Here is a 15,299-nt window from a genome sequence, read left to right on the forward strand (position 1 = left end):
AAATTAAAAAAAAATTATTTCTAACGCTATATTTTGATTTTATTTTAGTCACTCACTATTAATCAAAATAAAACCAAAACATAACGCTATGTATGGTTTTATGCATTCTTTGTGGCACCAAGTGCGAAATTCAATTAAAAATTTTAAGATACTAAATCAGATCAATAAAAAAAATTATATAAAAATTTAAAATTTGTACCATCAAAAATTTTAAAAAATTAAAGACTGGATTAATAAAAGAAAACAAGGTAGATTAAAGTTAGATCCAAGATCCAACATCGATTCGTTAAACAAAGTAATACATCATAATGAGTACAAACCAAACAATAGGCTACTCAAATTACTGGAGCTCATCTTCGTCATCGAGGTCCAGTAATTTGATCTTTTATCTAAAAATAGCCCAAAAGACGTTTTTATTCTAACCTGGCTGGATAAAGAAAATACAATGTGCCATGCATGACGAAAATGTACACTACACAGAGGGGGAAACACCAAGACTGTAAATGAACCTCGTCTTTCTCAAGGATCTGATAATGATTCACTTTGGTGTAGGTTCAACCTAATTTCTGTAGCTTACTCTGTATGATTCGGGTTAACAAGCCAAGAGAAGATGAAAAGCTAATACGGACATCATTGGATCGGAATTTTCTCAGGCAAGAATAAGTAACGGAAGCGCGAATCGAAGGGGAGAATGCCACAGTTTCGGGAACCAAGCAGGCTTTGCCTCCTTTGTGATATGCATTGCTCCACGAAGGCAGCTTGATCTGGTGGCAGGTAACGAGATATCCATACTGCCAAATTAGAATCATCCACAAAGCCCTTGGCAAAGCAGTGCAGTAATTTCGGAACTAATAGCTTCCCTTTGCTGCTAACCCCAACCGAAGCTCGTATGAAATCGCGTTGGGCTTCTTCAAGCTCCTCTCTAACATTATTAGCAGTGTAGATTATCACCTGGCATTTGCACTTGTTACAAAATCTACAACTCACAACAGCCAAAACGAATCTGTGTGTGTGCATGTGCATAAAGAGTGAACTATGGAGATTACCGCAGGTGATGAGTACATCCCGGAACTTAGTGAAAAAGTTGCAAGTGGTTCATATGCATCAATTGCGGACTTGCGCTGCTCATCCGACACCTTCAGTTTGTGAAGGGCAAGAAGCAAAGCCTAACAAGAAGTTTTAACATTTGTTGGTTAGTGAAGTAGGAGAAGCAAGTAAAGAAAACATGCACAACAACATCACCGAAAAATCTATACAATTTGCGGTCTGTGCAACGGTGGTTTCATCTTCAGAATGACGTATTCAATAGCAGCTGCGCTGAAGGAGTAACCTCCAACTGTATATGCTGCCTGGAAGAGTAAAAACCTTTCATCAGATATAACTGCAAAAATCTAAAACTTAATTAAATTGATAATTATCTTGCATTTCTCCAATTTTAAGTCATCCTCTGATGTTATACCAGATACCGAGATATAGAGATTAGATATACAGAAGCTCGGGAAATCAAGATTAAATGAGATCTCTAATGAATAGATTACTAAATTACTCTGCCTGTTGAACCATGAAGTTCTACAAAGTACTAGATTTGAACATCAGAGAACCGACATATATAAAGGGCTTAATCTTTATTCTTCTCTTTAGTTAGTATTTCTTATTTTAGGAGAAAACTTTCTTTAACCATGATTATGCTAGCTGCACTCTGTATACTAAGAATACTTGACCCAAAAAAAACAGTACAGGAAATAATTTAAACACAGAGTGCAGCTGCCACAACAACATAAAAATAGGAAAATGAGATTCAGATCTCTCATTCAACAACCTATACCTTTTGCATCAAGGAGAAGAGCTTCAAGTCGCTTCTTGGAACTCCATACGCTAAGTAAGCCTGTTATAATGCAGACAACACACAGAAAAATATTGTCAAAAGCTGAACTTGTCGTTTATATTTAACTCCGCAACTCTTGAGATGTAATCGTAAAAACTGAACTTGCAAAAGAAATAAAGAAACCCACATGCATGATTAGAGCGTTATACAAGTTGATCCAGAAGGCAAGCTTCTCGTTGCAACTCAAGTGAATAGGATTCACTTTCGCCAGTTGCTCCACAAGTGTTCTGTTCTCAAAACAATTAAAAAAAAACAGCCGTACAATAGTTATACTACATGAAGGTTATTAAGATTTTCATTTATTTTATTTATTCATTTTTGAAAAAGAAAACATGTGGACAATCTACTCGTGCTCTAATCACTATATTTACAACTCTACCAGGCTATATTACTCTATTCTGATGAATCTGGCCCCATGAAAGTAAAACCTCTTGGTTTCCAAAATCCTCATTTGATAATCATTAGTCAAGTGAGAAAAAAACTAAATACAAAATGTTTGACAAGCTTAATACCTGAACTTCCTTAAGGCCCCAGATGCATATTCCAGCTGCCGCTTCCCAACTGACATCCAAGATACTTCGGTTGATAAGCCATAGTTTCCAATTTCAGCCCAGCTTAACTTTCCTCGTACTCTATAGGGATCAAAGGAATTCTCTGAAGCCAAAACTTCGGAGTTGCTTTGGATATCAACTTGAGGGCTCTGCACCCAAGATGGAATCATGGAACGTTCAGATGACGACCACCATGATGAATTTGACAGATGTCCCCGAGGTGATAGAGTTGAGCTGTGGCTTTTAGACGCAGATGATTTGGAAGGAACAGCTGAATCCGCAAGAGAGATGAATATATTTCTCATGCATCTAACCATCTCTTCTGATAACCGGTTAGGGTGATCCCAGAGGCCTTTAGGTGTTATCTCGCGTGAAATCTCCTCAAACTGTAGAGGTTGAAGAGATTTTTCGTCTTTCTTTGAAGAGGTTTTCTTCCCAACATGATGCAAAAGCATGCCAACTGCATTCTTCTGTGAATCATAATCACTAAAATCTAAGTAAAAAACTTCGGCGGTTTTCAGTATTAATCATTACTAAAAATAAATATTTCCATATCTATTATCTATTTTTCTTTGTGATAGACAGATTACAAAAAAAGATCTGAAATGGCCTTAAGCTTTTGAAGTAGGTGTATAGCCAAATCATCAGAACTATAGCCGAATTCAGCATAAAGACAAAAACAAGAACACAAACAAGCAGCATAGAGATTGTATGTCTAGTAATAAGAAATATTGCAAAAACAAAATTTGCAGCGAACATAAGAATTTGGTTAAAAATGTAGATCGATGAAACACCTGAACTCAGAGTTTGGTTAAAAAATGTAGATAGACAGTACACTATTGAAGTTTCCTGTTGCTGAATTACAAATAATCTGCTTTAAAGATGGAACCAATTTTGATTAAGTATGATCCACTATAGCTGTCAAAATAGTAATGGAGTTGAAAACTCTGTTCAGAGAAGGCAAGAAGGAAGCTAGACATTTACCTCTCTTACTGACTCTGCAGAAGATGATTCACCAGTAGATTCTGACCGTTGGTCAGCAGGCTCTTGATATGAATTATCTTCTGAGGAATGATGCAATACAGAATTTGAATGCTTCAAACATCTTGATGACGGTGAAATCTAGATAACAAAAGAAAACTTCATAATGTACAACCAATGCACAAGTAACTACACATGCAATAGTTTTTGTGATGTCACTTTCTTATCACCTATTGTTATATTTTATATTTATAGTTAACATAATATCGACCATTATAGAATAGAAACTGTAGGCAAAGTCCAATTAAATGAGTTATGACATTCAGCTCGTCTTCACAGCATTCGAGGAAGATTCTTAAAGGAAAATATATGTTTATCATTTGGAGAACAACTAAGGCTTTATAAACTACATGAATTTATTTTCGTGCTTATCTCTTGATTCATAACGGGTTGAGTTTATTTGTTGTCATAATGACTTACTCCTGTCGGTTTATTATAAGTACTATAAAGATCAAATTCATCACAACTAACCTTAAAAAAGATATTTTAACTGGCTACAAATAACTGTAACCTTAATCATTGGTTTCAACAATGTAACAAACACTGTGGTTATAATGAGGAAGGATTAAGTTTTTCATAGTGTGACATTAGCTAGCACTCAGCAGCAATTCGGTGATAGAGTAAGATACATACCGATGAAGAATCTGAATGCCTCAATCGATATTCAGCAAGCCTCCGTTCATTTCTTTCTTGACTAAGTTGGAAATGCAAAGAGACCATCTCTTGTTCAAGTTTTGAGATTGTACCCTCTAATACGGCAATATGGGATAGAAGCTCCTGAGCCTGTAAGAGAATACAAAGAAGGTAAAGTTTATAACAATCTTTATTAAAGAAACCAGTTCACAATTTGACGGGTATGCCTCAACTGAATGCATGGATTATGGAGTTCATAAACAACTAAGTGAATTTATTATGAAGAAATCAAAAAGAACCAGAGAGAAGCCGTTAATATAAACTCCAGATGGCTACTTAATATGAACCAATGAAATAATATTGGAGATATTCAAAGCATATTAGCATTTCCATAAGACTAAAGTAAAACGTCTCTAATACAATGACATCAGCTTGAGCTTGCAATGTGTGGAATGGAGTATTGGCTTTAACAACAACTTTAACACCAATTAAATCATCCAGAAAAAATGCTACACGCTATATGTGTGGATAAGGATATGAACAACAGCTTCATTGGAAAAAGAAAGTCGAAATTGTTGCCCGAAAGTTGTGGCATAAAGTAGTAAGGTAATCTTAACTAATAAGAATAAGAGATTGAAACATCTATTTGTTTGCTAAGAAAGTAGAGAACAAAAGCTTGTCGTTGATGGTAAAAAATAACACTTAAGATGTTTTCCAAACTCGTATAACATATTGCTTTGAACTTCCAAAAAATTTTGGGTCACAAACAATCACCATGAAGTATAACAACAGGTGGCAGCAATGTACAACTAGATGTAGAACATCTAGACAAGACCAAAAGGTCAAATAACCAACAGTGAGAAAATATTAAATATAACTGACATACATTGTGAGGAAGGCATGAAGGACTTGACAATTCTGAAGCATTTTTCTCTATAGCACTTTCCAGAACAGAATGCAAGTCCATCTCTTCTTGCAGCTTTTGTTGCAATTTATGTACCTGTTTTTAAGAAGAAAGTAACCATAATCAAATATACATTTAAGGAATCATTATAGGAACTAAAATAAATACATTTTCCCTAACAATCAGCATATTACAATCAAAAGCAACTGAAAATATAAGACTACTCTTAGAAGGAGGCCATCAAACACATTAAATACACCTTAGGGGATATGCGAGTAACAACACAAAGACAATTGCAAATGCAACCGCACAACTGCTTTAAGCCGTCTTATATAACTAGTGTAATGCAGTGGCTAAAATGTTATCACAGTTAAGGGATGCTTACATCCTGCTCAAGCTGGAACCTATAAGGATAAAAATCGCTGCTTTTGGAACATGATTCAGCACTTCCAGTCTCTTCACTGAAACTCGTTTCCTGAAGAAATCACCAATTTCATTGTAAATATCAAATATAAGCCAATTGACCTTCCCCCCCCCCCCTAAAATTTAAGCCAAATTCACGATGAATATCAAATCTAAATTAATAGAAACATTGAGATGAAACAGGTACTGCAGTAGAAGTCTTATTATGGCCCTTGAAAAAAGAATAAAGGAAAATTCTTAGGACTTCTAATTCAAGTCAACCAACTAACAACATGAAAGAAACTGTTTGTTTGTCTCTTCTGCAATGGGTATAATATTTGATATTTCATCAAAACAGAAAACGCAAACAACCAGTAGACTAAAATCGTGAAAAATCACATGAAGGTTGACTTCAACAGCATTCATGTAGTCGAAATGAGGGAAAATAGCGAATTGTTATGGCCAACATATTTCATTCAGTCTTAATCAACAATCATTACAAGTGCAGACCACCATCACTTACCTCTAACCATGAGTTATTATCTTGAACTTCACTAACAGAATCTAGCTGACATTCATTTCTGCAGACAAGGCCATTCCAAGGAAAGAAAAAATCAGAAGAAAGAAACTAAAAACGCCACTTATAAGCCAGTAAGAGCATAAGCAGATTGCAGTCCTTACTGGCATAAAGCAGATTGCACGAGCGTAGAGTCACACATCTTGTAATCATGGGGTTTGGCTTTTACCAAATAAAGAAGTCCCAAAGTAGCTTAGCTTCTATATCAACCCCATATGCAAACAAGCTTCATAAATTCTGCAGATCCAATTCAAACATCAAAAGCCTGTTTTTTCAATGATTTCAAATTTGGGTAACTTAAGATAGATTTTGTCCTCGATAATCTAATGGAAGAATGAGCTGTTTTTGGAGAGGGTACTGTGTGGCTTGTGAAGAAGTAAAGGACAAATGAAGTCAATGAATGCACAGCTACCAGTCATTTTCAACACAACCATACAAATCTAAATAAACTCACCCTGATACCTCTGATATTAAATCACATACAACCAGCACATATACAAGTAGAAATTATTTCAGAAAAGGGATTTGTAGAAAACAAAATATCTTTGAAACCACTTGAGAAAAATGAATTACTTTTCCACTTCATGGAAATCAGAGCAAAAGCAAAAGCTGTGAATATTATGAGGATACAATTGGCAAAAAGGAAAGGGAATGAGCAGAAGCAAAGAATATGCAATTATAAGAACAAAAAGAAGAAAGTGGGGTTATCCCACTGCTAATTATGGAACACAAAAGTAGCTTTCATGGTGACAAAAAAAAAACAAAGGGGAAAAACTTGACATACCCATCAAGAGTTTATCAACGTTGATTTAAAAGCAAAGAAGATGGTTGCTTTTCTTTCATGCCCATTGAAAATGAAGAAAAAGTGTAATGGTGAAAGTGGATTGATTGATGGAATTAAAAGTGAGATCAAAGTTGAGATTTCAAAAGTAGTTAGGCAAACAGTAAATCAAAAAGGAGAAAGTATATCAAGGGTTTCCAGTTTCCACTAGGTAAAAAGATTCCAAACCACAATAAAACGATGACACAAATTGAGTCAAAGAAAATTAAAATGTAAAAGAAGAACAATCCAAGGGACAGATCTCAATGGTCCCCTTTTGAGCTCCAAATGCCACACCAATACAACTCACAGGCTGACCCCATTAACCATAACGATTTCCCTTTCACTGCATGCATCTTTCTAAACCTCACAAAATAAAAACAGATAAAAGAAAACAACAGCAACCCAATTTCTTAATTTCAAATAGAAAAAAGAAGAATGAGAAAAAAAATCATTAAAAAGGAGACCTTTGATAAATAACCTGAAAGATCCATGCTTTCTTGAATCGTGACACATCAACAAAAAGGAATAACACCCAAATCCAACTTGAAACTGATTCTCGGTTCTTCTATTTCTTCGGCTCTGATTCTCAGATAAACAAAAAAAAAATGCATTTGTTTGTCAACTGGGTACCTATGTTCCCTCAAGTTTAAGTTTTTAACTTGAAATTCAAATGAAGGGAAAGTGGGGGTGGACAAATGAAATGACAAAGATACGGTTGAGCTAACCCAAAGACTTGGGTAAGAGAGATTTCAAACAGAGTAAAAACAAAAGTAAAGCGAATCTTAGAACAGCTTCCAAAACATTTATAATGTCTAAAATATTTTATTATTTGTCATTTGAGTTTTGACCAATTTTGAAATAAAATTTAAAATGGATTTGTTTTATGTCGGGTCTGCTTGTGGGCAGGAGATAGCGATAACTGAAGTAGATGGGTGATTCTTTTGTTGTGGGTGTGGAAAATGAGTGTTCTTTTTTATTATTAAAATTTAAAAAGAAAAACATTTTTATAAGTCGAGTTTTGAAATTTATGATTATGAGATGCTGTTACTCTTGCTTTGTGTGATATTTATCAAGTGATTGCATGACGCTTTTTTTAAATTAATTGTGTTATTCGGTTGTACATAACGGTAAATATTCGATCAAGTCGAGTTAAAAAAATTTGAATTATTCGAGTTAACGAGTTGTATTTTATAACTCAAACTTAATTTAAAATTTTTCGAATCAAATCGGATTTAAGAAATTCGAGTCAAGTTGTTTGAGTTTCTATTCAAATTTAATTGTAATTATTTATAGTATTATAGTAAAAATTTATTCTAATTTTTTTACTTTCTCTAATCATATATATATCCTCATATTCTTTTCATATTACAATGTTATTTAATATATCACATACAATCTAAAATTATAAAATATATTTATAATATTATATTTCAAAAAAGAAGGTATTTTGATGATAAAATATTAATGAGTATAAAGGAGTCAAAGAATTTATGTGAAAAAAGAATTGATAAACAATTGTAGTCAAAAGACTAAATTGAGTAATATGAAAAGTTAAAGGACTAAATTAAAAGAAGAGTATATTTTTAGTGAAAAAAAATAAGAACATAGGTATTCTATAGTAGTAGGGGAACATGTAGTTTAAATTTGGTCAAAAACGTACTAAAAATGAAAGATAAATTGAAGAAATACGAAAATAATGCAAAATTGAGGGACTAAAATAAAAAAAAATTATTATCAAAATTGAATTTAAAGTACATATGTATTCTATGATGGTTTAAGAGTATGTGATTCAAATTTGGTGAAAATTTAACTTAAAATGAAGAAAGAGTTGAAGGAATATGAAATCAGTGACCAAACCGTAAAACTGTCAAAATATTCATCCAAATTTTCAATTTTTTGAGTTACTCGAAATTTTGAAATTTCAATTCGAATTGAACTCCAAAACCGAATTCATAATTCGAATTGACTCGAATAACTCGAAACTAAAAAAAGTTTAATTGTTCAAGTCGAGCCGAGTTTTGCTCACCCATAATTGTAAGAGTTCAAAGGAAAATTTATTCAGCAATCTTATTAGTAAAAAGAGGTGTTTTTCTTTTTAAATATTATATATTTCAAACAATTATATTTATATGGTACATATCCATTATTAATTAATTAAAAAATCTCAATATATATTACTTATAATTACTCGTACTAATAAAAAAAATTCTAAGGTTCGTTTATATTTACTTTTGAAAAGTAATTTTTTCAAGTGAAAAATATATTTTTAAGATTGAAAACATTGTGGGGGTATATTCGGTAGGTGTGTTTAAATCCAGGTACCCGGGTTTTTGGGTACTTGAAGTGCCGGGTACCCGGGTAGTTAATTTTTTGGCCAGTGTCATGACCCAGATGTTGCGGGTAATCGGTAATCGGGTTCCTGAATTTTACGGGTAATCGAATATCCTTTTTTTTATCATTTTCAAATTATTAATTTAAAAAACACAATTTTAAATGTTCGAATTACATACTCTAATATCCAAACATAAATTTATTAATAATTAAATATATAATATCAAAAATTATTAATAATGTTGGGTGAGTGTTAGTTTAATTTAATATCTAAAAGTATAATAAATATATATATATATATATATATATATATATATATATATATATATATATATATATATACTAATCGAGAACTCGCGTAATTGGGTACCCGAAAAAAACCAATTTTGTGACCCAAGTCCGACCTGGAAAATGTTGGGCATGGTACCTGACCTGGTCGATTAATTTTTTTAAAAAAATTACCTGTTTTTTAAAGTTCGGGTCGACAGTCAGCTCAAGTATTTTTTAATATCCCTAATACCCATTGATGTTTTAGGCCCATTGTTATGGGTTACTGGTGTGGGTGGTATAATACAATATACCATGTAAAATAAAGATTCGTTCATATAATACAATACAAAAATATTTTCTAATATTAAAAATAAATGTTAAACAAAATAATCATTAATAAAAATATTATATCCTAATTTATGAATATGCGTTAGAGATGTGAAATCAAGTATCCGTTTAAGTTTCAATCGGATTCTGTCAGGTTAAGTTAAATTGAATACAAGTTGAGTCGTATCAATTTAGCTTTGACTCAGATCAAGTTGAGTCTAAGTTAAATCAATTCGGGTCATTCAGGTTGATTTGACATCAGATTTAGTTTGGATTCGAGTCGGGTTAATTTCAGTTCGGATCGATGTTAGTTAATATCAAAACGGTTCATGTCCGAAGCAGTTAAATACTAGGTTAATTCAGGTTTGGATGGACTTCATTCGGATCTCGTTCAAATAGGGTGACATCATTGGTAGAAAAAAATTCAGGTCGAATATTACCGAATACGGATTGACTTAAGGTCGTGTCATTTTTGGGTTAATCATTTTTCGTCTTTCAATGTTTCATGAACATCAAATTATAATTTGTAATTGTATATGATTTAGAATAAATTATAAAAAAATATAAATAATTATGGATGAATTTTGATAAAGAAAATATATTTTGAAGTACTAAATTGAACAAACATGAAATTACAAAAAAAAAATTAAACAACACGTATGGATAAGGATCAAATCGAAATAATTATAAAATGTGAAGTTGAAATTAATATAAAAATGGACTAAATTGCATCCATTTAAAAATTTGGTGAACAAAAGTTTATAAAGTTTGGAGATTATGATATAATTTATAGAATTTGAAATGAAGTTTATTATGTGATTTATAGGGTTTGAAATAAATACAAAAATATAAATAAGTATGGGTCAATTTTAGATACAAATATAATTTTAAGGACTCAATTAAATAAATATAAAAATATGAATAAATGAAGTATGATATATATATAATAAACATTTATACATTATATATATTATATATATTTATACTTATGAGTGTATATATAATAAACATTATATATATAGAGTTTGAAATAAATACAAAAATATAAATAAGTATGAGTCAATTTTAGATGTTAATATAATTTTAAGGACTCAATTAAACAAATATAAAATTATAGATAAAGGAAGTATGGTATATACATACATACAAGTATGATATATGTACATAAGTATATATATATATATATATTATTTATACTTATACTTATGAGTGTATATATAATAAACATTATACATACATAGGACTAATCAAATTATATTATAATCAAATTTAATTTAAAAATAATAAAAATTGTACTTATTAAAAAAACTAAATTAAAAAAGATTATACATACATTATACATATATTGATCAAGTGACAAAGAATCCATGCTTTTCTCAAAAGTTACATCATATTAACTGCTTGCTTATCCTTTAAACAAAAGAAAATCAAAGATTTCCTCCAAAGATGAAGGTATGAGTGTTAAAAAAAATTAAGATCAAACTTTTCAAATTTCTAAGCATAGACTAAGCTTTTCAAATTTATTTGTATATATTGTAATGGACCTAATGTAATAAGATTGAGTTTTTGCTTTTTAAATATATATATATATATATAAAAGTAATCATATTAATATCATAATTTGTTTTAACTTTTAACCAAATAATTATATTAATTTTCATAGTTTATTATAAATTCAAATCTCACAGTTTCATCAATTATAATTTTTAAGTTAGGTAAATATCAAGTTAGGTAATTATTAGATTAGTTAAATAACAAGTCTCATTTATAGGTTGAGTCAATTACAGATTAGGTCCATGACATGTCAGGTTGATAACAGGTCGGGTAATATTAGTTATTTACCTTATTAATATCGGGTTCGAGTTTATATCAGTCGAATGCAGATTGCGTTCGATTATCATATTATCGGTTCAACTTAAGTTTAGGTCGTTCTTAGATCGAGTGCATGTCGGGCTCAAATTCACAATTTTCAAATTCAACTTGGGTTCAGGTCAACGCTAGTTCACGAATAAGTTTCGGATCACTACCATCGAGGTCATAAATAGTTTTAACTCAAGTTAAAAAGGTCGAATCAACTTTTTACATTTCTAGTGTACGTATCTTTATTTTTCATTAGATGATTTTATTTTTTACAATAACATAAAGGAATTAAATCGAGACTATTCTTAGATTAATGTTTGAAAATTTTACATTGACGGAGACAACAAAAATAACCACCAATAAGAATTCCTCCTATAAATCATTTTCTTCTTCATATCCGTCCTTCACAGTTTCAGGTTTATCATATATATAATTATTGTTATTTAATTCATTTTATTTAATAAAAAAAAACTCTTAAAGCAATCTATGTAAATGTGGAGTGTAGTAATTTTCTAAAAAAAGGATGTAAGAAAATTAAACAGAGTTCCTAAAAGAATGGGTCCAGAATTTCATAATTTTTCTCTTCTGATTTCAAACTGTTGAATTCGTCAAACAAACCCCACTATTTACCTAAGCATACCTTTCATAAATTTCACACCTTCACAATAAAACACCTTTGGTGCCAAAATCACCTTGGACAATAAAAAAAAATCTAAAACCCTAAACTTTTCCTTTCCTTTTTTATTCTTAAAACAAAAAAAAAGGGAAAAACAAAACCAAAAAAAAAATACAACTACAGGCAAAAGCAGACTTTAGGAAAAAAAACAAACAAGGATTCTATTACCAACAAAAAAAATTAATTCATTAAAGATTTGCATTTCCCTGTTTCAAGCCGGAATCAGGTTCCTTCTCCATTTCCGACAACGCCAGCTCCCGTGTTCCTTGTTCTGTTTTATATTATGAATCTGAAAATCTTGTCATAGACTTACTATTTTATTTCGTGTCATCACTTTGTTGTGTTCTGACAATTAATGCAGGTCACCAGTTAAGGTGATGCTTATAAAAAGAAACATGGTACATGCTATATTATTTTATCTATTTCGAATTCAGTAAAAGTAAATGCATGAGAAGAAGAAGAAGAAGAAAAAAGAAAAAAGAAATAGTAATTAAATTATCCTTAACTGGTATTATTGGTTTCTGACCTCGCAAAGCTTTTATCTTTCATCGTATGAGAATTGGAGGATTAGTAATATTAAAGTTTATATTTAGATTGTTTGGAGTTATAAACCAATTTATATTTAAGCAATGTTTTGACCCGAATTTGGTGGTTTTTAATTTGTGTAAACCCCCCTTTTTAAAACAGCTGCTAATATGGCAGACGAGGCAAGAGGAACGTTTACTGTGGATGATGCTCTTATAACCTTGGGGTTTGGGAAATACCAATTTTGTGTGCTTGGTTATGCCGCACTGGCATGGATTTCAGAAGCCATGGAAATGATGCTTCTGTCGTTCATAGGCCCAGTAGTCCAAAGATTATGGCATCTTTCTGCCAAACAACAAAGCTTAATAACCAGTGTGGTTTTCATCGGTATGCTAATCGGAGCGTATTCATGGGGTGTAGTCGCAGATAAATATGGAAGAAGGTGGGGAACTAACCTTCTCTTGTCATTTTGTTTTTGTTTATTAACACCACGTTTTAATACACACCACTGCACGAGTGTCCTGATGATGTGAAAAAAAATTATATTGTATCCCCCTCAGGAAAGGTTTCCTTATGACTGCACTAGTTACTACTTTGGCTGGCTTTGCAAGTGCCTTCTCACCAAATTATGTGTCTTTGCTGGTTTTCCGTTGTGTGGTCGGTATAGGGTTGGGGGTGGGCCGGTGCTCTGCTCTTGGTTGCTCGAGTTCATCCCTCCGCCGAATCGAGGCACATGGATGGTTGTTTTCCAAGCATTTTGGACGGTCGGCACGGTGTTTGAGGCCTCCATCGCTTGGATTGTGATGCCAAGATTTGGTTGGAGATGGCTGCTCGGCTTTTCTTCCATACCTTCATTTGGTCTGCTTGCATTCTATTTTATTACACCCGAGTCGCCTAGGCACCTCTGCTTGAATGGTAGGACAAAGGAGGCTATGATTATTTTGGAAAGAATAGGTGAAGTCAATGGCACAAAAGTGCCTCTTGGAACACTTGTCACTGATGACTATCAAGCTGGCATTGAAGAAGATGGAACTCCTACAAAGCCTAAACAAGGACCCTTCTCAACCATTTTAAAGCTTCTTTCACGAGAACTAATTAGGCCAACCCTGCTGTTATGGGTAGTATTCTTCGGAAATTCATTTACTTATTACGGACTAGTACTACTCACGACCGAGTTAAATGCAGGATGCTCTAGGTGTGCCGGACACAAAACCAGCAAATCCCAAGTATCTGAAGATGTTAACTACAAAGATGTCTTCATCACTACTTTTGCAGGTAATTGATTTTCACTCATACACAGTTTCATCTGCTTGTAATAAAAAAAAAGGACACTCTTGATTCGGTTGTTGTAGAATTCCGGGGCTCATCATAGTAGCGCTTACGATAGACCGAGTTGGTCGAAGGCTTTCAATGGCGATTTTATTCGTCATCTGTTGCATTCTCGTATTCCCCTTATTATTCCAACAGACTCGAAAGGTAACAACAGGCCTTTTATTTGGCTCACGAGTATGCATCACCGCAACCTTCACCACTCTCTTCATATATGCTCCGGAGGTAAACGAGTCCCCCTCTCATTGTTCGTCATGTTTGTAAGACTTCATTTATTTTTATTCTCGATTTAACTTGCAGGTGTATCCGACCTCCTTAAGAACGACGTGTTTCGGATCAGCAAGCTCGATGGGAAGAATAGGTGGTATGATATGCCCCTATGTTGCAGTAGCTTTGGTGCAGGGATGTCATCAAACAGCTGCCATTGGGAGGGTATAATATTTTTATCAGGGGTATGCATATTGCTCATACCAATAGAGACCAAGGGCCGAGAATTGAGTGATGATGTTAAGCAAAAGCTTACTGCACCTGTTTAGTTTCAACTTTAAACAATCAAGGCTTCATCCGCTTTGTAAATGTTCATCAGCATCCATTTTTTATGAAATAAAATAAATACAATTTATAGGCTTTTACTTCTATCCCATATTAATTAGAACTTTATATTCATCTTCACTCCATTTATATATATATATATATATATATATATATATATAAAAGCTTACATTAGGATGTTTTATTAGAAATATCTACTTGATGATTTGAGTTTCATACATAGAAATGCATGTAAATACTACTAGATAAACATGGAATGTGTCCATATTAATATCATAGCTTAATTAAGTAATAAATTTGTTAAAAATTAAATATATCTTTTCAAAATAATAATAAATATTATTATAATAATACTTTTATCAATTAATAGTTTTTATTTTTTTTAATAAAATAATTAAATGTCACTTCTTAAAGATCAAACATGAGATCAGTAAATTTATATATACATTTTAGTAAATTGTGAATCAATTTATTCAATTAATTCAATAAGAACTTTATATAAATATTAATGATATAACTGTATGATAGTATGAGTTGTTTAATATGTGCACATGTATGATATATGTAGTGATAATTGATATATATATATATATATATATATATATATATATAT

General features: G+C 32.0%; 1 protein-coding gene and 1 pseudogene across 1 annotated transcript; one reads left to right on the forward strand and one right to left on the reverse strand.

Annotated features, from left to right (window-relative positions):
• Positions 1-547: 547 nt before the first annotated feature.
• On the reverse strand, positions 548-6,803 carry LOC120133502. The gene is made up of 13 exons (XM_039150075.1): positions 6,448-6,803; positions 6,098-6,230; positions 5,940-5,997; positions 5,400-5,489; positions 4,997-5,110; positions 4,111-4,260; positions 3,421-3,558; positions 2,398-2,906; positions 2,013-2,112; positions 1,826-1,885; positions 1,257-1,349; positions 1,047-1,166; positions 548-951 (listed from the first exon to the last, which is right to left on the reverse strand). Exons 2-13 carry the CDS (start codon positions 6,133-6,135, stop codon positions 631-633), a joined length of 1,791 nt encoding a protein of 596 aa, XP_039006006.1. The 5' UTR covers positions 6,136-6,230; positions 6,448-6,803; the 3' UTR covers positions 548-630.
• A 6,172-nt stretch (positions 6,804-12,975) lies between these two features.
• On the forward strand, positions 12,976-14,705 carry LOC120133503 (annotated as a pseudogene).
• Positions 14,706-15,299: the final 594 nt, after the last annotated feature.

The sequence above is a fragment of the Hibiscus syriacus genome, unplaced genomic scaffold (assembly GCF_006381635.1).
Source record: "Hibiscus syriacus cultivar Baekdansim isolate YM2019G1 unplaced genomic scaffold, ASM638163v2 tig00110580_pilon, whole genome shotgun sequence".
NCBI lineage: Eukaryota > Viridiplantae > Streptophyta > Magnoliopsida > Malvales > Malvaceae > Hibiscus > Hibiscus syriacus.